The following is a 21,792-nucleotide window of genomic DNA, read 5'->3' on the forward strand; positions in this document are numbered from 1 at the left end:
AGAAAAGAAAAGAGAGTTAAACTGTATAAAGGCATTTTCTTGGTTTATACTTTTTTTTAATTTTTTTTTTACTTTTTTTTAAGATATATACTTGTGTAATAAAACGATGAATAATATACCTCTACTATTCTTTAAATAAATCCATAATCACTCTGCTACATCTGAAAACTATGATCGTGGCCCTGACAGAGCGATCAGGAGATGAAGATGAAGATCTAGATTTACTTTTGGACAGAAACCTTAAGGACTATTGCATGAAAATACTGACGATGTGTTCAACTTTTGGCCCATGGGATTATGGGTAGGGAGGTGATGTGTGTGGGGGGGGGGGGTGCTGCCCGAAAGTGAACTGTACATACAATGATAACTTTTATTCATTTATTTTCTTTTACACTTAACTGAGTGATGTTACAGTACATAAGTTATTTACAACTGTGCAGTAATGTGTGGCAAAATAAATTATCTAGAAGGCAGCGAGAATACATTGGTTAATGATTATAAAAAACTGTACATCATTTACGGAATACCTTTTTTTTTTTTTTTTGCAGTTTTTTGCAATTTTCAATTTTTTTTCCATTAAACTAATGTTGGCTCTGTAGTGTTTTTCAAGTCACTTCCTCAGAAAGGGAACAATGAAATGCCCGAGTAAAAGAAAGACATAAACAAAAAACAAAAACAAAAAAAACAAAGAAGAAGTCCTCGTCTCTCGTGATTTGTGACAGCAACATTTTGCTCTTACATTATTAGTCTTTTTTTTTTTTTCCTTATGCACGCGTATAGAAACCGGGCGTGGCTTCGGGACCATCAGCCCATGCGTTTAATCCAGCATTTGGGACCAAATGCACCGTCGTCTCCGTAAACCCAACGCAGTTTCTCCTCATTGCTCGGCGCCGAGCTGTCCTGAACATGGGCCTGAACCGCAGGAAAGCCGTTCTTTCCACCGCTTTAGCATTATAGACTCGGGTCCAAACGAGGAGACGCTATGCTAGCACTCCCGTCGCACTCTTTTTGTGTCCTGCACATCTGTCCCGGTGTCCACCAGTGCCGTCTGTCCTCTTGTTCTGGAGCACAATAGTGGACGAACCCGTCTCAAGCTTTGTTTGTGTGTTTGTGTTGTAACTCAGTATGGGCTGGGACAGATACAAAAACCCCGTCCCTCATGTTCGCCCAGATAACCCACGACAGGAGGTTCAAAAGCAGTTTCGCTTTTTCAAATCCCAAACAAAAGCATAAAAAACTTGAGGACAAAAGTGCAAGTTGTGTGTTTTTCCTCTCCCCGTTATAAAAGACGAACGGTTCCTCCTCGGGCAGGAAAAAGGATGAGTTTTACCTTTTTTTTTTCTCTATATAATATATATTTCTCTCTTCCTCAAAGAATCTCCTCAAACCGGCTAGCCCTTACCGAACTTTAGTTTGATGTCTCTTTGATAGATGGTTAATGTTAGACCGAACTCTCAGAGTCTGAGTGTGTGTCGTTGTCACGCGGGCAACAGTACGAAGTCGTCGTTGACGTCGACCATCGGCACGTAGAAGGAGGGAACCTCGTTGACGCACAGAGACTTGTGTCCCGCGGGGTCCAGCTCCTGTACCTTGAGTTGCCACTCCATCCGTTGCACTGCGTTCAGAGCCGCGGCCTCGTGCTGCTGACGCATTAGCAAACACGTCTGTCGGGAGAAGATGCGCACGATTAGACTTTGGGACATATACACAATGCTTGCACATTTAAGAGTTAAAATGACTTGAAGAGCTACAGATTTAACCTGTTTCCATTGATTTTTTGGTTACACTTTACAATAAGGTTCATTAGTTAACATGAACTAAGAATGAACAACAGCATTAATTCATCTTAATTGCAACATTTACTAATACAGTAAAGTCAAATGTTGTGTTTGTTAACATTAGTTAATGCACTGTGAACTAACATGAACAAACAATGAACAGCTGGATTATTATTAACTAACATTAACAAAGATGAATAAATACTGTAACAAATGTATTGCTCAGTGTTGGTTAGTACATTAACTAATGTTCCACTGAACATGAATGGCTGTCATTCATACATTATGATTTTTTAATGCTAAATATAAGAGATCTATCAATCTGTCTGTCAAGTCCGAAGCAAGACGTTATGGCAATTAGTGTTGTCACGATACTAGAATTTCTAACTTCGATACGATACCTTGAAAAATATCGATATTCGATACCATATTCGATACCACGGGGAGAAAGCTGCCACAATATTAAGGGGGTATTTTTTTTATTTAAAGCTAAATATAACAAGTCTAGAACATGACAATAAGGTACATTTTACATGAACAAAAATGTCCCGAGGTAGTGCACTTGTTCAAAAGCATAAATGCTGGTTAATACATTAACGTTATTTGATGAACAGATTTAAACGCAAACGTGCGCGCATCACAGGCGAAAACACTGCTCACTGGATCCACATGAGGTCAAGTCACCTTTATTTATATACAGATTGTGTCAAAGCACTTAACAGTATCAAACTGGAGGATAGAGTGTCAGTAATGTATAATAAGATTAAACATTACATTTTCAGTTAAAGGCATTTCATTATTGAATTCAGAGATGTCATTGTCTAGCTCAGTTTAGTTTAATTAATATCTGTGTAAATCAAATTGATGATAAATCGCTAATGAAGGCAAATTGCAGAATTAAATAATATTTTTTTTGAATAAAGTTAAATAAGCACAAGTTAATTTCACCATCACACGGAACTAGCAGTGATGCGCTGCGTTTTTTATGTTGCTAGGCAACCACTGAAACAGCTGTCCTGTCAGTCAAGTACACGTCAAATCAGCCTTTTATTAACTTTATTTACTTTCTGTTAACATTGTGGTAGTTACAGTTCGTGAAGTCGTTAAGCTCCTGGTAACCCACGAGAGCACCACAAGTTTATCCTCCATCATCGCACTCTCCGGGCGTTCAAGCTTAGTAGCTTTCATCACTAATACGGAAAGCCCGCCTCTCCATTCATTCGATTGGATAGTGAAAAAAAAAAAACGCGATGACATCGGGCGCGAGGCGCCATAGCAAACCAATTGAAAATAGGCGCCTCTCACTGCAAAAAACGCGTCAGGTGTGATCGGCCCCATTCACTTCACTTTTGCTATTTAACCAGAGCGAATGAGACGAGTGCGCGTGTGGTGTCTGTCAACGCGCCTTTGCAGAGAAGTGAAAGTGACAGCTCGGCTAGTATCGTGTATCGATACTTCGGGAAATTAGTATTGGTACCGTTCAGATATTTCAGTATCGATATTTAGCGAAATATCTATATTTTTGACAACACTATTGGCAATAACGTCTCAGATAGTCTGACGGCAGATTAAAATAAACCGTAAATAAACTTTTGAGTCATTAGTTACAAAAATGGCATCACATATGCTAAACACGGAAGCTGGAACAAGCATGTGTGGCGCTTTTTTTTTTTTTTTTTTACAAAAATTTACTTTTTTGAAGAAAAAAAAAACATTTACTAATTTAACTGCTTTTTGCTTCATTGAAAATCAAATTGAGTCCATATAAAGCTCCATTTCTTTCTTAAATTATGTAAAACGGTTTTTTATTTTTTATTTTTTTACAGGACAATTTACATTTGTGAACATGGAATTTTCACGCGTCACGGACACAGAGTTGTGCTTCTTTTCCCTTTAATGGTGGTGAGCAAACGCATACTGCCACCTACTGTATGATACCTGCTGACTACTGTGACCCTGGATCACAAAACCAGTCACATGTCGCACGGGTATATTTGTGGCAATAGCCAACAATACATTGCATGGGTCAAAATTATCGATTTTTCTTTTATCTCAAAAATCATTAGGATATTAAGTAAAGATCATGTTCCATGAAGATATTTAGTAAATTTCCTGTGAATGCAGCACAATCGCCAACATAAATGAACAACTTTAAAGGAGATTTTCTCAATGTTTTGATTTTTTGCACCCTCAGATTCCAGAGTTTCAAATAGTTGTTCAATAATTGTATCTTGGCCAAATATTTTCCTATCATAACAAACCATACATCAATGGAAAGCTTATTTATTCAGCTTTCAGATGATGTATGAATCTCAATTTCAAAAAATTGACCCATGTGACTGGTTTTGTGGTCCAGGGTCACAAATAAAGGATCGGGCTTGAGATTGGCTCAGGACATTCCTATATAAAAGTGTACAGATTCTATGTGGGCATATATATATATAAAAAACTCCTCCTCACCTTCATGCGGTCGTACTTATCATCCACATCTTGAATCCAGGAGATAAACTGTCGAGCATTGAAGCGATCTCTCACAGACTTGTTTTCGTCCCCCTGGAGATCAAGATTAGTTAGAAATTTAATAAAATGTACATTGTTTTCGTAGGCATTGTAACATCTTTAACGTGTTAATAATAGCTCAAATGAGGCCTCACCTGGCTCTCTGATGGCATGTTGTAGACTTCTGAATCCAGCAGCATTGTGCACGCACTGAAAGGAACGGCCTGATTTGCGATTGTTCTCGCTGCTCTGCAATGAACACGCAGCACCTCCTGCTCACAAGATACAATAAGCTTCTCCTGTAAGGGAGCATAAAATCAGAGTAAGACTAGACATCCAACTGATCCATTGATCTAGTAATCAAGGGACAAAGCTAGTAAACAGTCTTGTGAATTGATCAAGGTCTGCAAGTCACAATAAGAAGAACATCAGAAGAAAATGAGATGAAATGCTTGCTTAGTTGACATGTATATTGCAGATAACTTGCTGTTCTATTACACAAAGCCTTTGATGAATCAAAGGATTTGTGCCGTGTGATCGTTACATGCTAACGGGTGACTTCTGAAGTGAGCTCAGTGAGGGGAGAAAGACTAAAGGCAAAGAGTAAGAGTTTACCCTCTCGATGCTGTGCTGCAGTCTTAGTTTTCCCCGAACCGCCTCTTGCTGTCTGAATAACTCCTTCAGGGGCTCCGACAAAGATGGAGGTGGAGCAATCTAGGATAGTACGGAAAATTGTTTAGAAAGGACATCTCTATATATCAAAAAAGTGATAGTAAAGAAGATTTATATTATTAGAAAATATTTTTTTATTCTGAATAAATGCAGTTCTTTTTAATCTTTTATTCATCAAATATATTAGGCAGCAGAACTGTTTCCAACACTCATAATAATATAGAATATATTCGAATATATAGATCATGTGATAGACTGGATGTCACATGTGACACTGAAGACTGGAGTAATGATGCTGACAATTCAGCTTTGCATCACAGGAATCAATTATTTTTGAAAGTATATTCAAACAGAAAACTATTATTTTAAGTTGTAATAATATTTCACAATATTATTGTTGTTGTTTTTTCTGTATTTTTGATCAAATAAACGCAGCCTTGATAAGCATTAGAGACTTCTTTAAAAAAATAAAAATAAAAAAAACGTAATGTTTCCAAATTTTTGACCTGTACTGTATATACGTCAGCAACGTCTTGTCTCTTGTCAGTATAATTATGCTGCTTATGGTTAGGTGTTAAAGAGTATTTATGCATAGAACACAAAAACAAAATTCTTACCACTGGAATATGAAGCTTGCTCAGAGGCTTGCCATCAAGTAGATAAGAGCCTGTGTACGTCACATACTCTGCGTAACACTGGGGAGCTTGAGGAGTTATGTAACACAAAATCTTCCTCTTTTCCTCGATTTTCTTGCGGATCTGAAGGTACTCGAAATAGGGGTTGGAACGGTCACTGTGGTATGGCTCTATCTCATCCAACTTGATGGCATTCACGATGACTGCCAGAGTCTGTTGGATCATCTCCCGAGTCTGCTTCATTGCAGTGTTCACAAGCTGAACCTGCACCTGCTGTTGGCCAGATTTGGGAAACTTTCTCTTGCGTGGATGTTGGGACTGGTTGTCATCGTCCTCGACAGGCCTGCCTTTTGACTTGGTGATTAGTGGAGGTACAGAAGGAGTGGATGTCTGAGCTGTGGTGGAGGTGATGGGCTCTTTCTCCTTTTCTACTGTGACACAAGAAGTGGTCACACTTGTTGTGATTGGTAAGGAGGATACTGAAGAGGTGATGCTCGATGAGCTCTGCTTGTTCTGATTGGCCAGCATCTGAGCCTTTTTCCGGGTCATCCTCTGAGGTATTTCCTCAATTTTCTTGGGTGCCTCAGACACTGGTATAGTCACAGACAACTTGGCGGTTGTCTCAAGGGCCTCTGATACTTGTGTGCTACTAGGCATCGAGACAGATTGAACCTGAACAGGATGAGGGCTACACGAGGGACCCAAAACGACCACAGGATTTTGTCCTAATATATGTGATTTTGTGGTGGCTGGTAGCTCCAAATATTGTACCATAACAGATGGCATCATAGTATCCGGGATTGTTTCTTTTGGCCTGTATTCATTGTCCTTTTCACTGTCAGTAGAAAACAAATGTACATTTTCATCCACTTCTTCAAATGCTTCCCTCTCCTCTGGGATTGTTTCTTTCATGGGAGGAACATCTGGGATGTTCTGAGGCTCTGGCTCCAACTCACACTGCGGTCTATATCCATCCTCACTTATTGGAGGAACCAAATCCTGACCAGATTCGGTAGGAGGCACAATTGCAGGAGAACAAGATGCTTTGGACAGACTCGTCAAGTCAACATCCATTATATCAACATCTTCGCTTGTCTCAATAACTGGAGGTCTTGTCTGAGAAGGTGGAAGCTTACTCTCTGCAATCTCTGGGGTTGTTATATCAGGCTCCTGCATCTCCTTCTCCTGGAAAGGAAGCTCTGGTATAGAGAAAGGACCCATGTCATCCATTTCATCAGCTGCACTAGGGAATGGATCTACCCATGAAACAACAGGTTCTTGGTTGACTGGTGGGGCTACAGGGATGCAGTCCTCTGCAACATAGGTGGGAGACTCTTGGATATTGCCTTTCATCATACATGGGGGCTCTAGGTCCATCTGCACTTCCTCGGGATCTGGTTTGCAATCAGTGAAGAAAGTTTCTAGTCGAGGTGATTCTGACTCCAGTGCCTCTGTCTCAGGTCTTTCCGGTGATGTGATGTCTTCCACGGTGTCTTTGTGGACCTCGTAATGAGAGTCAGATATTTGTGATGGACAGTATACTCTGGAATAAGCAGAGTGAGGTGGTGTCACAGGCATAACACTTGGGATATGCTGCAAATCACAATCGGAGTGTGAATATGGACTGCTTATCTTTGACACGGCAGCCTCGACCTCTCGGTAACTCTCATTAGGTGATTTCATGAGCACTTCTGAGTTCCAGGCTAAGGGCTGATCACATGAGTTTTCCATGTAGTTGTCTTGTGGATGGGTTGGTGTTATGGGAATTTCATCAGGATCTCTTCTATCTGGACATTCAAGCCAAGCCTTTTTGTCAGATTCCTCAATCCCGAGTGAGTATGTGGGATCGTTTCTGGACTCGTCTTCAGCGTGGTGAACTTCTGTGCCATCCTCAACAAAATCATCATCTTCCTCCTCCTCCTCCTCCTCCTCTTCTTGCTCTTCAACAACAGGAGGCAAGTAGTCACTCACACTGACAGGGTGAGCTGGCATTAAAACCGGTCCACTTTGTTGTGGCTCTGAGAGATCATCAATATCCATGGGAGGAAGGGCAGCAGGAGCCGGAGTTGGGGGAGCCGCTATATCCAAACAAGGCTCCTGGGGTTCAGGTCTATGGACTGGAGTTGAGGGCTTCATGAGATAGTTGTTATAAACACTCCCCGAGTGTTCAATGCCATCGTTGAGGGAATTTACAGAAGGCGCTTCATCAGGAACTCTATCGTGTTGTGATAGGTCAGGCCTGGGAGACATCATCTCAATAGGGGGTGAAAAGTACGTTGGGGAAAGGCAATTAAGTCTGTCAGCTGCCATCTTGTCCTCGGTAATATGCGAGGCTGAAGACTCGAATGCTGTGCCTTCTGGTATATGTTGCTGTTGCAAAAACTTTTCTGCCTCTACTTTGAACTCGCTCTCGAGTGGTCTTCTGACATCAGAGGTGACAGAACGACTCACAAGGGGTAATTGCAAGTTCTTTGCTGGTGTTATGCATGTTCCCTCCTGGAAGTTATTCGATGAGTTGGAATATCTATCAAAGAAGGAAGGGGAGCAGGCGTTCATGGACATAGTGGTGGCCGAGGAATTCTGACAGTCAAGACCATCAAATATGATATCAGGATAGTCCTCTGCACTGCAGGACGGAGTGCGTGGAGTTTGCATGACTTCCTCGTAGCTCGGACATGAGATCACAGATGTTGGGGTGGGGACACCTGTTGGTCTGTTCTGGTCGGGTCTAGGAGATGCAGGAAGATTTTCCTTTATTTGATGGCCAGCAAGCCAGTCTTTTGAGTTCTGACTGTCCATAGGTATCGGCTTTCTATCAGGTGACATCATTTGGGTTGGAAGGCCAATCTCTTTGAACTTTTTTTCTTTCAAAGAACTTTCCACTGAACCAGATTTTTTGGAAAGTTCACTGCGGCTCTTCTTAAGTTCTTCATTCGATTTAGTTTTATCTTTGAGTTTTGGATCACCTGACCGATGCCTCAGTTTTTCCATCTGTTTCATTCTTTCTTTGTGTTTCTTATGGCGCTCCTCAATCTCTTGATCTTTTAAACTAAGCATTTTGCCAAAACTTGTTAGTCTGAGATCACCATCAACCAAAAGCTTTTCACGAGGGCGGTTGTCCTTTCGAGTTGTCTCTTTTGCCTGGCTGAATTTGTCGTTCTCATCTTTGACCTTGGCTTTGAGATCTGTTCTGTCTTTGTCCATGATATCTTTATTCCTCTCCTTATTTTTCCCATCAAATTTAGAACTGTCTTCTTTAGATTTCTCTTTTAGACTCGTGACTTGAGCGTTTTCCTTCATTCCAGATTTTTGTTCTTCTTTCGAGTGTCTGAAGGACCCAAATCCATCTGAGTATTTATGCTTTTCCTCTTTCACCTTTTCCTTGTGCTTCTCTTTTTTCTTTTTGTCTTTTATTTTCTCACTGTTAATGACACTATTTGTCTTGTCTTTTTTGGACATCTCCTTCTCAAACTCCAGAGTCTTTTCCAAGTCATCCTCACCATCAACTTTGGAACCATATGGAAAAGTGTAAGGGTCAGCCTCCAAAGGCATGGGCTCTTTGTCAAAGGGCAAGCTTTCTCTGCGGCCGTATGATTCTCTGATCTCCTCTGACTTGTCTTTTTTATCCCCCTTTTCTTTCTTGACTTTCTCCTTTTCTTTGTCATGACTCTTTTTGGATGATGAGGATGAGGAATGTCTATGCCGCTCTTTCTCTCTGAACTTATCCTGTGGATTAGAGATGGATATAGACTCTCTTCTCTCCTCGGACATGTCAGGTATACTGATGTTGGAGGAATCATAGAAGCTGCTTAGAACGGGTTCATGACCTCTGTCTGTGAAACTGTCTGATGAAATTTCACTATTTCTATCATTGGAATCATCTTTGTAATCATTCATTGCCTCTTCCTCAAGTTTCTCCAACAATGATTTCTCATTTTCGCCACTCCCCTTAGAGAGTTTTCTTTCTTTTAAGTGCTCTACCTTGTCTTTGTATTTGTTTTTGCTCTTTTCTTCACTGGCATCTTTCTTGTCAAGAAGTTTCTGCTTGCTTTTCTTGTCTTGATTTGAATCCACAGATGCTCTGTCCTTGCGTTCCTTGTGTTTTGTGTCAATTGAATCTTTGTCCTTTTTATCTTTGTGTTTTTCCATGGAGGCTTTCCTCTCTTTTCCAGCATCAAATGATGCCTTCTCCTTTTTCTTATCTTTATGTTCCTTTTCCTTTTGTTTTTCTGTGGAATGTGTTTTCCCCTCAGAGTATTTCTTATGTTTATCTGTTTGGAAATTATCCATTTCATCTATGTCTGGTGTGGAATCTTTCCTGTGAGAATCTGATAGTCCGAGAGAGTCACTTAATTTTGCAACGCCCCCATTATAGTTGTCATCATCATCTTCGCTCTCATCTGTAAAAATATCTGCAATAGTGTACCATGTCTTCTCTCTCGCCTTTTCAGGTTTTCTCTCCTCTTTCTTAAACTCCAGGAAATCTTTTTCTCTGTCAGCATGTTTGTCCTGGGATGTCTTCTCTTTCTTATCTTTAATCTGTTCAGATGACATCTTCCTCTCTTTGTCCTTGACATGAGAATCTTTATGCTTTTCTTTAGCCCCATCCCGCTTGTCTTTGGGGGTCCGTTCTAGATCTTTCTCTTTCATCGATCTATCGATTGAGTTTTTCTCAGGTTTCTCCTTTTCCTGGTCCAAATTTCTGTCCTTAGGCTTGTCCTTGTGTTTTTCTCCTTTGGACTTCTCTTTCTTTTCCACACCATCCATTTTCTTCTCCCTTTCCTTTCCAGAGTGGTTCCTCTCTCTGGGGTCAGCCTTACAAGTGGTTTCATTCTCTGGTTTGTCTTTAAAGAAGGCCTCACTCCCATAGTCATCTCTCAGAGATTCTTGTTTTGTTTTGGAGTCTTTCCTTTCCTTAGTAAACTCATAGGAATCTTTTCGGTCTCTGCTGCCCTCAAGAGAGTCCTTCTCCTTCTTCTCTTTGACACCCTCTGCTGATTCTTTTCGTTTCTTCTCCTTTTCCAAGGACTGACCCGAATTGAACTTTTGTTTGTCTGTCCAGTCTTTTTTCTTTTCAGTATTCTTTTCAGAGGATTCCTTGTCTTTCTTCTTTGATGCAGTTTCCTTTTCAGGACGCTTATCTCCATGATCTGGCTTTTTATCTTTGACTTTATTTTCCTTTCTTCGGTCCCTGCTTTCCTCCTTCACTGTTTCTACAATTAATTTGACCGCATTATTTGATTTGTATTCTTTTACAGGGGCGTCCCAGCTATCATCTCCATAAAGCGAACTGTCAGAAGACATGTCTGACTGCCACCGATCATGGGGATCATCTGATGCACTCATTTTGGTTTCCTCTAGTAAGTGATTTTTTAAGTCATAGTCTTCATAATCGGGTTCCTCCTTGATAGTTTTATCCCTCTTAGACTTTTCCTTCTCCTCTTTTATGCTTTTCTCAGATTTAAAATGTTTTTCTTCTTTTTGTTCATTCTTTTTGTCAATTTTGAGAGATTTATCCTTAGACTTTTTCTTTTTGTCATCTTTATGGGCTTTCTGCTTCTCCTCCTTTGCCTTGTCTTTTATAATTCTCTCCTTCTCAGTCTTTAAAGGTTTGTCCCTCTCCTCTTTGCTCACCTTTTCCTTGTTTGACTCCTTTGTCTTCTTTGACCTCTCTTCTTTGACCACCCTTTGAGTTTCTTTACCTGGCCAGTCCTTGTCTTCAGATTTACCTTTAGACAATCGGTCCTCCTTCTTAAAATGATCTTTCTCATGTTTTGAAAGTTTGACCCTATTTTCAGAGGGCGACTCCGTGTCAACAATTAGCGATTTCTGCCGTGTATCATCAAAGTCAAAAGAAAAGCTCTTGACAAACTTTTCATTCATGTCTTGACTCAACACCACACTTGGAGCCTTATCCTTTTCCTTACTTTTGTGTTTGTGTTTCACTTTGTGTTTCTTCAACACCTTTCCATCTTTGTCTGTTTTAGAAATGGCTCCATCTGTGTTCGAGTTCTTGTAAAACTCAGAGTTCTTTTTGTCTACCGCACTGGCATGCGTGTTGTTTTTCTTTCTGTTATCTTGCACTTTCTTTTTCACCTGTTTCACAGACTCAACGCTGGAGTCGGCAGACAAGTAGTCCGATTCGCTAGAGAGCCTTGTTCTGACCGAGTCCGAGAGGGAGCTGACATCTGACCATGGTGGAGAAGACACAGTCTTCCAGCCATCTGTCCTCCACTGCTTTGGGTGCTGCTCTGCCAGAGACTGTGTGTGTTTCTGTGAGCTCAGACTCCCATGCGATGAGGATGAAGAAGAAACTGACAGAGAGCTAAAGACAGAAGGATCTTTAAGGCTCAACGTAGAAGAGTCCTTTACACAATTTGCACTCTGCATGGATCCTTTATCGTCCTCGCTCTCCAAGTCCCCAATCTCAGAGTCTGAGGTGCAGAACTTGTCGTTCACTTTACCAAAGCGCACCTCCTTACTAACATTATTTTTTGTCTCCTTCTTCCTCTTCTTCTTGACTTTACTTTTCTCTTTTTGCTGCTTGGAGCTCAGCGACGTCGATTCCCGGCTCTTTGCGTTGGTCTGAGGTGCAGGTTGCCTTGGTGTGGTCGTGGGTGTAAAACACAAAGTCCTGTCGTCTTCATCCGAGCTGTTGCTGTCCGACAGGATCCTGCGCACAGCCTTCTTTGGTGTTAGCGTGTTGCTTTTGGAATAGGTTTTAACCTCCATCTTGGGTATGGAGATAAAGTTGTTTGTCTTGATGACGGGATCCTTGCGAAACTCTTTCTTGAGCAGATGCTTGTCGTCCACAGGTGGGACACGCTCCTCCTCATCATCCTCGTCAAACTCGTACTCATCCTTGACCGGAGTGGAGATCGATTTGGGTGGGTCCATGCCCTTCCCTTTTAATTTTAAGCCCTTCTCAAACTCTGAGTCTGTATTATTGCCATCAACAGAGCTGGATGGGGCAAATGATGGGGCATCTTCCTCTTCAGAAGAATCTGCTGAGATGCACAAAAAAATCGTAATATTAGCATATGGTACACATTTCCTGCACTTTCTGGAATATATTCGCACAAGAACTGCATGGTACACACCTGAGGAACTCTCCTCACTGGAGGTGTAAGTGCCTTTTCCCAGCAACAGATTAAGCATTGTTTGCGAATTTGCCACTTTTAAGGGAGTCTCTCCTCTTCTGTTGCTTTGACAAGGATCCCCTCCATACCGTAACAGCAGCTTCACAACCTACAAAACCAGAATAGGGGGTTTGTTACAAAGCATATCAAGATACCAAACTTTAAGTTTCCAGCTTAAGAAAACACACGCAGCGCTGTATACTGGATTAGCTAACATAAACAAACCACATCAGTTACGTCATCATCACGTCTTGAGCGGGAATTCTCAACGATTTTCCGAAATTAGAATTTTTATTTGACAGACCTAACACACACACACACACACTTGTGGAATGTCTGTTCGGAGGTACTTACTTTAAGATGGCCATTGTTGGATGCATCATGTAGAGGCGTGTCGTCATCCAGGCCCTTGGTGTTAACCTCGGCCCCGGCTGCCAGCAGCTGCTTGGCCACATCATAATACCCTCTATTACACGCCTCATGCAGTGCGGTCCAGCCTAAAACAAGAAGCATTCCATTATTAATAAAAAAGCATTTCGTAATTAAGTGCCTGCTCATATAGACCTTATGCGCCAGAGAAACGAGGGCGCCGCCATCTTTAGAATATTGTCTTTTAACTTCTGTTTCTATGGCGCTGCTGTCCAGGAGTAATTAGCTTTTGAAGTGGATTTACTAAGTGTAAAGTTAATGAAAGTTATCATGAGGACTGTAATGTTTAAAGCAGATGACCCGCCAGATGAGGCGGGGCTACATAAGGTCTATACATCATGAAAAGAAATGTATGAGCATTTCAACGGGATCAAAACAGTGATCACCTAATATTCTATGCAATTTCAACAGCATGTTAAAGGACTAAAGTGGAAGTCAGGTGATCTCTAATGTCTTCAACTTTTATTTATTTATATAGCACATTTAATAGTAACGTTGTTGCCCAAAGTGCGTCACAGTTATATTTAAAACAAACATATATAAAAACATTTACCAAGCCTAGCAAATGAAGGCATGGCTACACACTATTAGACATAAACCCTCACACAAGTGTATAGTGAGATCAGTATAGAAAGAAGAAAACAAAAAAATAAGGTATATCTTAACTAAAAGCTAAGTTAAAAAGATATGTTTTCAACTGAGACTTAAAAACGAAGGGGATATGTCTGCCCGTACCTGCAAAGTCTTTTACATTCACGTCGGCCCCCTCGTTGATGAGCTCCTTTACACGGCGTGCTTCCCCGCGTATGGCTGCCCGGTGCAACCGCGTCTCGCCCCTCTCGTTTCGCTTGTTAACTTTGTCTTTGGTTTTTGAGGCCGAGTTTGGTGTTCCCTTCTGACCCAGACTTGACTGTGACTGATGCTTTGGTGTTGTGTCTGGATGTAAACATAGGTATTAACAGCAAGATTACTTACAGGAGTGGTTTTCAACTGGACAAAGTTTAAAGGGGGCCAACAAGATGATTAAAAATGATTTTAAATAAGACAAAACTAGTTTAAAACATTGGATAGGACAGGAAAAGAGGAGGGAGGAGAGGAAAATGGGAACAGAATCGGCATATGACCTCAAGTTAGGACTCAAGCACTCTATGTCTCCAACATCATTCTCTTTATAATTTGTCCCCCACAACAACCGTCATTTTTTTATTAAAAACATGGCTTTTTAAAGTCAGGGAAAATCTGGAAGTTTTTTTTAGAACTAAAATAACACATATCAAAATAAATAAAATAAAACAGTCACATAATCTATAATAAATATAATTGTGTTTAATGCAAACAAAAAGTATTTTAATCATTATTCGGTAATCATGAACAACTCGGTGGTCAAAAACAGTGTGGATCCTGAAAAAATGTCAGTTCTTGAAACTTCAGGAATCACTAAATTAATCTTGTTTGATTTTAATCTACTCATAGTCAAAGTTTCCGTAGATAAAAAAGTAGCTTTGTCATCATTACAGCTGAAGTACAAGAGGAAATATATGAACTTGCCCTTCAAATATTATCTTAAGCAATGGGGCGCCTTGGAGTCAAAAAGGTTGAGAATCACTGACTCACAATTAAACACTGAGCATGAGCAACTTGTGCATTATTGTAGTGATGAGTACTACTTGCTCTGACCTCTAGGTGGCAGTCTTATACAACAAACATGGAGACAACTTCTGCCTGTGCCAATTTGCGCCTTCTAGCCGTCACATCTTTCACTAAATTACACAATTTTAACTGAATTTCACCCCTTGGATTTGGAAGACATTGTCAGCAACACAATTAAAGCACATTGAATCAACAAACTACCACGTAAACAAGGAAATTTATTAGCAATCACAAGGCAGACATGCCAAATCAGCTGCACTAAATTACTATTTTCAGACATATTCAGAACAAACTAACACAACAATAGCTGGCATGAAAAAGTGCTCTGTATGGGTGGGGTTAGGAATTTCCTGTAGTCTTTTGTTTTGGAAAAATAAATCTGGTGAGCTACTTGAAGAGGAGCGAAATTTCAGTAAATCTAATAGAGACATGGTTACAATAAGGTTTATTAGTTAATGTACTAACTAACAATGAGCAATACATTTGTTACAGTATTTATTAATCTTTGTTAATGTTAGTTAATAATAATAATACAGCTGTTCATTGTTTGTTCATGTTAGTTCACAGTGCATTAAAATAATGTATTAATAAATGTTGAAATTAATATTAACTAAGATTAATAAATGCCGTAGAAGTATTGTTCATGTTTACTAATAAAACTTACTGTAAAGTGTTACCGAGACATGCATACCAGAGATAAGAATTAACCTTTAAGCATGCAATACCATTGAAAAGAAACTGAAATAAACCTTTGAAGTAAACGCAACACAAATCTAATGCGTTTCACTTATCTCAAGCAGCAAAAACCACATGAGCCAATCAAATCTGGAAACCTGAACAGTTCATATCGGAACAGCACAACCAAGTCCCTTGATGCTCTATCAACAGTCCTGAAGGGCTGATGAACAACAGTGGATTAAGATTGCAGAGGTTCATTTCGCCGAAGTAATGGGAATTGATGAGGGTTATCTTGTTTAATTGAATTCTAATTAAGTGCTGTGGTGTGTGTGTGTGTGTGTGTGTGTGTGTAAATGAAGCATAGCATGAGAGTGCAGCAGGGACAGTGGAAGCTACTGAAGACGTGGTGCTCATGATAAACGCGCACCTGGACTGTTGACGGACTCCTCGGCCGTCATCTGCATGAGGAGAGCCACCTGCTGCCGCTCGGACAGGGGGTACCCGGCCCGGATCCCCGGCATGCCCATCCCGAACGCCAGGCCCGACTTCCTGGTGTTAGTGGGCTCTTTTTTAATGCGCTTCCGCTCTGGACCTTGCTTTTCTGTTGAGGAGAAAACAGGGCGCATGTTAAGTCTCAAAACCAGCCTTGTATATTTTGTTTTGTAACCGGTTCGTACAGATCCTGTAAAATGATCTTTTCAAGCACTACTTTTTTGATTTTCAAGGACTGCAATCAGAGATCTCACTTATCAAAACAATATCTTTATTATGGTTTCAAATTCTAGAAAAGGTAAACCGATAAATAAAAATACACTAAGCAAAATGGTACAAATAAAGTGCAGCACACGCAATGACTGTGGCAACATCAACCATTGAAAGGATACTTTGACAAAGATATCGCTTATTCCTTATTCAAACTGATTTTTTTCTCCCATGAATATATGATGGACCTGATGAATGAAAGATGTATCATATACTTGGATATTTATATGAGCAATATCACATTAATTTTAAAATGAAAATATTGTTTCATAGGAAAAATTAAACACTAATTTCAAAAAGTCAAATTCAAGCACTTTAAAGGAGTAGGCTAGTTCACTTTAAAATGAAACTTAGCCCATGATTTACTCACCCTCAAGCCATCCTAGGTGTATGTGACTTTCTTCTTTCAGACGAATACAATCGGAGTTATATTACAGAAGTGCTCCACACTGCTCTGGGGGGTTAATAAAGGCCTTCTGAAGCAAAGCCATGAATTTAAGAAAAAGAATCATGTTTAACATGTTACAGAGTAGAAATCCAGCTTCCAGTACACAGTCTACTGACGCATAAAGCGCAACTTACGTAACTTGTGACGTCAGAAGTAGCGTAAATATCAGCAGTGCGTCGCATTACTCGCAGAAGTTGTGCTTTACGCTTAAGTCGAATCTGTATGTTCGTTTGGCCGGAAGCTAGTTATTTTACTTTGTGTAAGAAAAATATTCATATTTGAATCTTTATAAACTCATCGGTTTGCTTCAGAAGGCCTTTATTAACCCCCCAGAGCAGTGTGGAGCACTTTTATGATGGATAGATGCACTTTTATCATGGATAGATGCACTTTTATGATGGATAGATGTGCTTTTATGATGGACAGATGCACTTTTATGATGGACAGATGCACTTTTATGATGGATAGATGTGCTTTTATGATGGATAGATGCACTTTTATCATGGATAGATGCACTTTTATCATGGATAGATGCACTTTTATGATGGATAGATGTGCTTTTATCATGGATAGATGTGCTTTTATCATGGATAGATGCACTTTTATGATGGATAGATGTGCTTTTATGATGGACAGATGCACTTTTATGATGGATAGATGTGCTTTTATGATGGATAGATGCACTTTTATGATGGATAGATGTGCTTTTATGATGGATAGATGCACTTTTATCATGGATAGATGCACTTTTATGATGGATAGATGTGCTTTTATCATGGAAAGATGCACTTTTATGATGGATAGATGTGCTTTTATGATGGACAGATGCACTTTTATGATGGATAGATGCACTTTTATCATGGATAGATGCACTTTTATGATGGATTGATGCACTTTTATCATGGATAGATGCACTTTTATGATGGATAGATGCACTTTTATGATGGATAGAAGCACTTTTATCATGGATAGATGCACTTTTATGATGGATTGATACACTTTTATCATGGATAGATGCACTTTTATGATGGATAGATGCACTTTTATGATGGATAGAAGCACTTTTATCATGGACAGATGCACTTTTATGATGGATAGATGCACTTTTATGATGATAGATGCACTTTTATCATGGATAGATGCACTTTTATGATGGATAGATGCACTTTTATGATGGATAGATGCACTTTTATGATGGATAGATGTGCTTTTATGATGGACAGATGCACTTTTATGATGGATTGATGCACTTTTATCATGGATAGATGCACTTTTATGATGGATAGATGCACTTTTATCATGGATAGATGCACTTATGATGGATTGATGCACTTTTATGATGGATAGATGCACTTTTATGATGGATAGATGCACTTTTATGATGGATTGATGCACTTCTATCATGGACAGATGCACTTTTATGATGGATTGATGCACTTCTATCATGGACAGATGCACTTTTATGATGGATAGATGCACTTTTTTGAGCTTCAATCTGTTGGTTGCAATTCACTGCGATTATAAAGCTTGGAAGAGCCAGGATATTTTTTGATATAACTCTGATTGTATTCGTCTGAAAGAAGAAAGTCATATACACCTAGGATGACTTGAGGGTGAGTAAATCATGGGGTAATTTTCATTTTAAAGTGAACTACTCCTTTAAGCACCTTGTACAATCCCTGAAGTAAGCTAGCACAAGTTAATATGCATTAAGTGCATTTCCCGTCCCTGCCATCCTTAGTAGCCTGAAGGTCAAGTGAAACCTTGGGTGAATTCCCAGCTGCTGGTGGCACTCTTGTGTGTGTGTGTGTGTGTGTGTGTGTGTGTGTGTGTGTGTGTGTGTGTGTGTGTGTGTGTGTGTGTGTGTGTGTGTGTGTGTGTGTGTGTGTGTGTGTGTGTGTGTTTCTTTAAGGCTATGACTTGGCAGCCTGTCACCGATTACAAAATGGCCGGTGTTCACATTTCAATGTGGCTGAGGCAAGGTCATGTTTAACGTTTGGACAAAAGCAGCTGCTCTTCACAGAAATGCCCATCAATTATTCTCAGTATGTCAGTGTCAACATATCTGCCTCACAATGAAGTCTCACCCGTGCTATCGACTTACAGTAGGAGAGGCATCTTCACGTTTGCCAGTTTCCACTGTATGACCTCAAACTGTGCAAACATGCCCAAATGTCACAAGCATTCACGTGCCATTAACACCAATAAAACCCCAATGAGGTACAACAATCCTGTCATCTAGATTTCTGCTCTTGCATAATCTATGGAAGATATACAAGCTTGTTCTCAACATTTGCTCGAGGCCACCAGCATATATTATAGGGAAAGGAAGCCAGACACAGATCTTTCCAGACATTATTCTTCATGTCTAGGGTACATGAATATTCGCTAACACCTGTAAACACTTACATGTAATGTAGCCCAACCTTTTGAACACACACATTCAACATTGTTGAGTCACATTCCTGTGATTCAACCCTCGAAGAGCATGAACAGCAGTCTAAACATGTATATAACGTGTGGATGAAGGGAACAGAGAAACGCAGCGCTTGCACTTTTAGTCTTCTAAAATACACTCAGCTGAGGGAATGGCACTGGTACAGTATTACAAAAGCTTTCGGTCCCCATTTGTCACACATAAAAGTGAATTTGTGGCTGCCGAATGTTTTGCACATGGCCTATTTTTTAATAATGTAGAAACAGTTCAAAAAGGGAAACCTTGAAATATAAGATGCATAAATGAATACGACTAACATCAGTCCAACCCTCAAGTTAAAAAGACAAAATGGTAATTATAATACGTCTAAAGGAGCACATTGAAAGCTATTGTAAAACAGTGGATAAATGCACAATTTTCAACACCTGCAAACCACGACGTCTACAAACAAGTGTAGTACTTAAACATTTCATATATTAGAGAGCAGATTGGCAGATAAAAAGCCGATATATATTTATTTGTATTAATATTTAATAAATTAGAAATAAATAATTTGAAAATGAATTTAAGAAATAAATCTATATATTAAACAGACTTACTTTAGACGGCAACTTCTTGATTCAGTAATCGTATTACAGTACGAGAGGGAACGCCTATTAAACGTGTGCACGAGAGAGCATGCACGAGCTAATCATAGCTTACATTAACTTTTACTAGCAGTGATTTTAAATGGATTTCTCCAAATAGCATGCCAAACTTTACCTGTCGAGTAGAAACTTCGCGACCGAGGCATCAGTGGGAACCCCAACCTGTGTTTTGAGCGCACGCCATCGTGTGAATCGTGTGCACGAGCACGTACGACGGCCTTACGTAAACATATCACCAGAATGATTGACACTTAGGAGGACCAATAGTCTTGATGATCCACCCGGAAAAAGAAAATCCTCCGCTATACCTTTAAGATTATTGATTTGATCTGTTTATCTGTGTGGATTGATTCACTCATTCAATCCACACGGGCTACAATGAGTGAATGTTTGTGGGAATTTCCCGCATTATCATCTCAGAACTTGCAGGAGAGTTTTGTGAAATTCAGGCCCTGTTTCTGAGAGGAGGCAGATATACGAGGAGTTCACATGAAACTTTCAATTTAACGTTGCTTAACCTATTTAAATAACCTTATATTTATGGAGGTGGTATAACTAGTTTTTCAAAAACAACCCAAACCAGAAGAGCCGGTTAGTTACGAGGTCTAATGTCTCTGATCAAACTCGTTTTTTGATCAAAACTGTACAGCTAAAAAAGACAGAAACAGACCATGAACTGTTCAGAATGAGCTCATCTGATGAGTAAAGATGGTTCTTGTTCTCAGTTTGATTGACTATATTAAGCAAATGCAAACCTGCTACAAGCATTTCTTGGTGTAATGTAGTGTGCGTCCTCTGAGACTGGAGGAAATCTAGGTCAGGGGCTGAGGGTTACAGGGACGACAGCACAACAAACAAGGGGGATTTTCAATGGTGAATGTCTAAATATAAATCAAACATTAAGTATCGCATTTTCTGGGTGGTTCATTACCAGCAAATCTAATCAGAAAAGCGCAAGTAAAACCACACCTCTCTAACGCTATAGATATTCATGAGCACAAAACGAGTTATGCACTGAATTTTAAAACTCATGGCTAAGGGGTTTGTGCAAAATAGCAATATTAGTGATGCTTGCCTTAGTAAGAACCCAACTTTACACAATGGCTCCACTGTCAATCACCAAAACCGTAAGGCAGAACTCTCTGCCCAGTGGAAACAGGAAATGAAGGCAGAAGAGACAGGAAGTGCCCGCAGGATGTTGTCTCAATACTTTATGCACGGCGGATGAAAGGACATTATGGGGGTTTCAGATTTCTGTTACAATTTTATGATATTATTGTTTTGTTTTGTTTTAATTTAATCTGTTAATTAAGAAAGAAAATATTGAAAATGGGCGTGGAAATGGATTGACTGAGATGTGAAGTGGGTCTGAGACGATTTATGACTTACCGTTTCGGCCTTTTCTCGAGGCCGCGGAAGCATGGCGGTGGGCTTGTGTTTTGCTACGCACTTCAAGTTTTTTCGTTTTGTATAATTTGTTCCTTAAATTTGTTTTGTAAATCAAATATCTGGATTTAAGTAAATAAGAAGAAAACAAACAACGCTTGGTGGAATGACGTGCGTAGCAAAACACAAGCCCATGCTCCCGCGGCCTTGAGAAAAGGCCGAAACAAGGGGGTTAAAAAGAGTGGCGGGATCGGTTTCATCAGCCACAATGATGAACGAACTCATGCTCGGAGCACGTGATGCTTTTACTCAGGGATTGTTAGTGTATTAGACTTCTTTATCTGAGCTTCTCAAGCACAGAGACAGTGTGAACGCATGCTTAAAGTCCCACTCCGATCATATTTTGAGCTATTTTTAAACATTCTCAGTGGTCTTTAAATTATGATTATGCCGTTTTTAGCCAAAATCACAAAACCTGTGCCGTTTTCTGGGACTTCGCTTCAGCAGAGCGGCAGTAGCTCATTAGCAATTCGCCTCTGCGTTGTGGGCGGAGCCGTTGGCACGGAGACCAAGGAACGTAATCCATTCATCTCTCACAGCAACATGTTTTGGTAAAGCATGAAAGCTAATAC

General features: G+C 40.0%; 1 protein-coding gene across 2 annotated transcripts in view; it reads right to left on the reverse strand.

Moving 5' to 3' along the window:
• Positions 1-364: 364 nt before the first annotated feature.
• Positions 365-21,792, reverse strand: part of ankrd11 (ankyrin repeat domain 11) — a 152,201-nt gene continuing 130,773 nt past the window's right edge. The window contains exons 5-13 of one of the 2 annotated variants that reach the window (XM_084405087.1): positions 15,908-16,081; positions 13,888-14,088; positions 13,078-13,220; positions 12,685-12,832; positions 5,567-12,588; positions 4,893-4,991; positions 4,433-4,576; positions 4,239-4,331; positions 365-1,664 (exon numbers count right to left, since the gene is read on the reverse strand). In XM_084405087.1, the coding sequence (XP_084261213.1) occupies positions 1,479-1,664; positions 4,239-4,331; positions 4,433-4,576; positions 4,893-4,991; positions 5,567-12,588; positions 12,685-12,832; positions 13,078-13,220; positions 13,888-14,088; positions 15,908-16,081 (8,210 nt within the window). In that variant the 3' untranslated portion in view covers positions 365-1,478. Of the gene's footprint in view, positions 1,665-4,238; positions 4,332-4,432; positions 4,577-4,892; positions 4,992-5,566; positions 12,592-12,684; positions 12,833-13,077; positions 13,221-13,887; positions 14,089-15,907; positions 16,082-21,792 lie in introns of both variants that reach the window. The other variant, XM_084405086.1, reaches the window with a different exon arrangement.

This window comes from Rutilus rutilus, assembly GCF_951802725.1.
Source record: "Rutilus rutilus genome assembly, chromosome: 3".
Classification (NCBI taxonomy): domain Eukaryota; kingdom Metazoa; phylum Chordata; class Actinopteri; order Cypriniformes; family Leuciscidae; genus Rutilus; species Rutilus rutilus.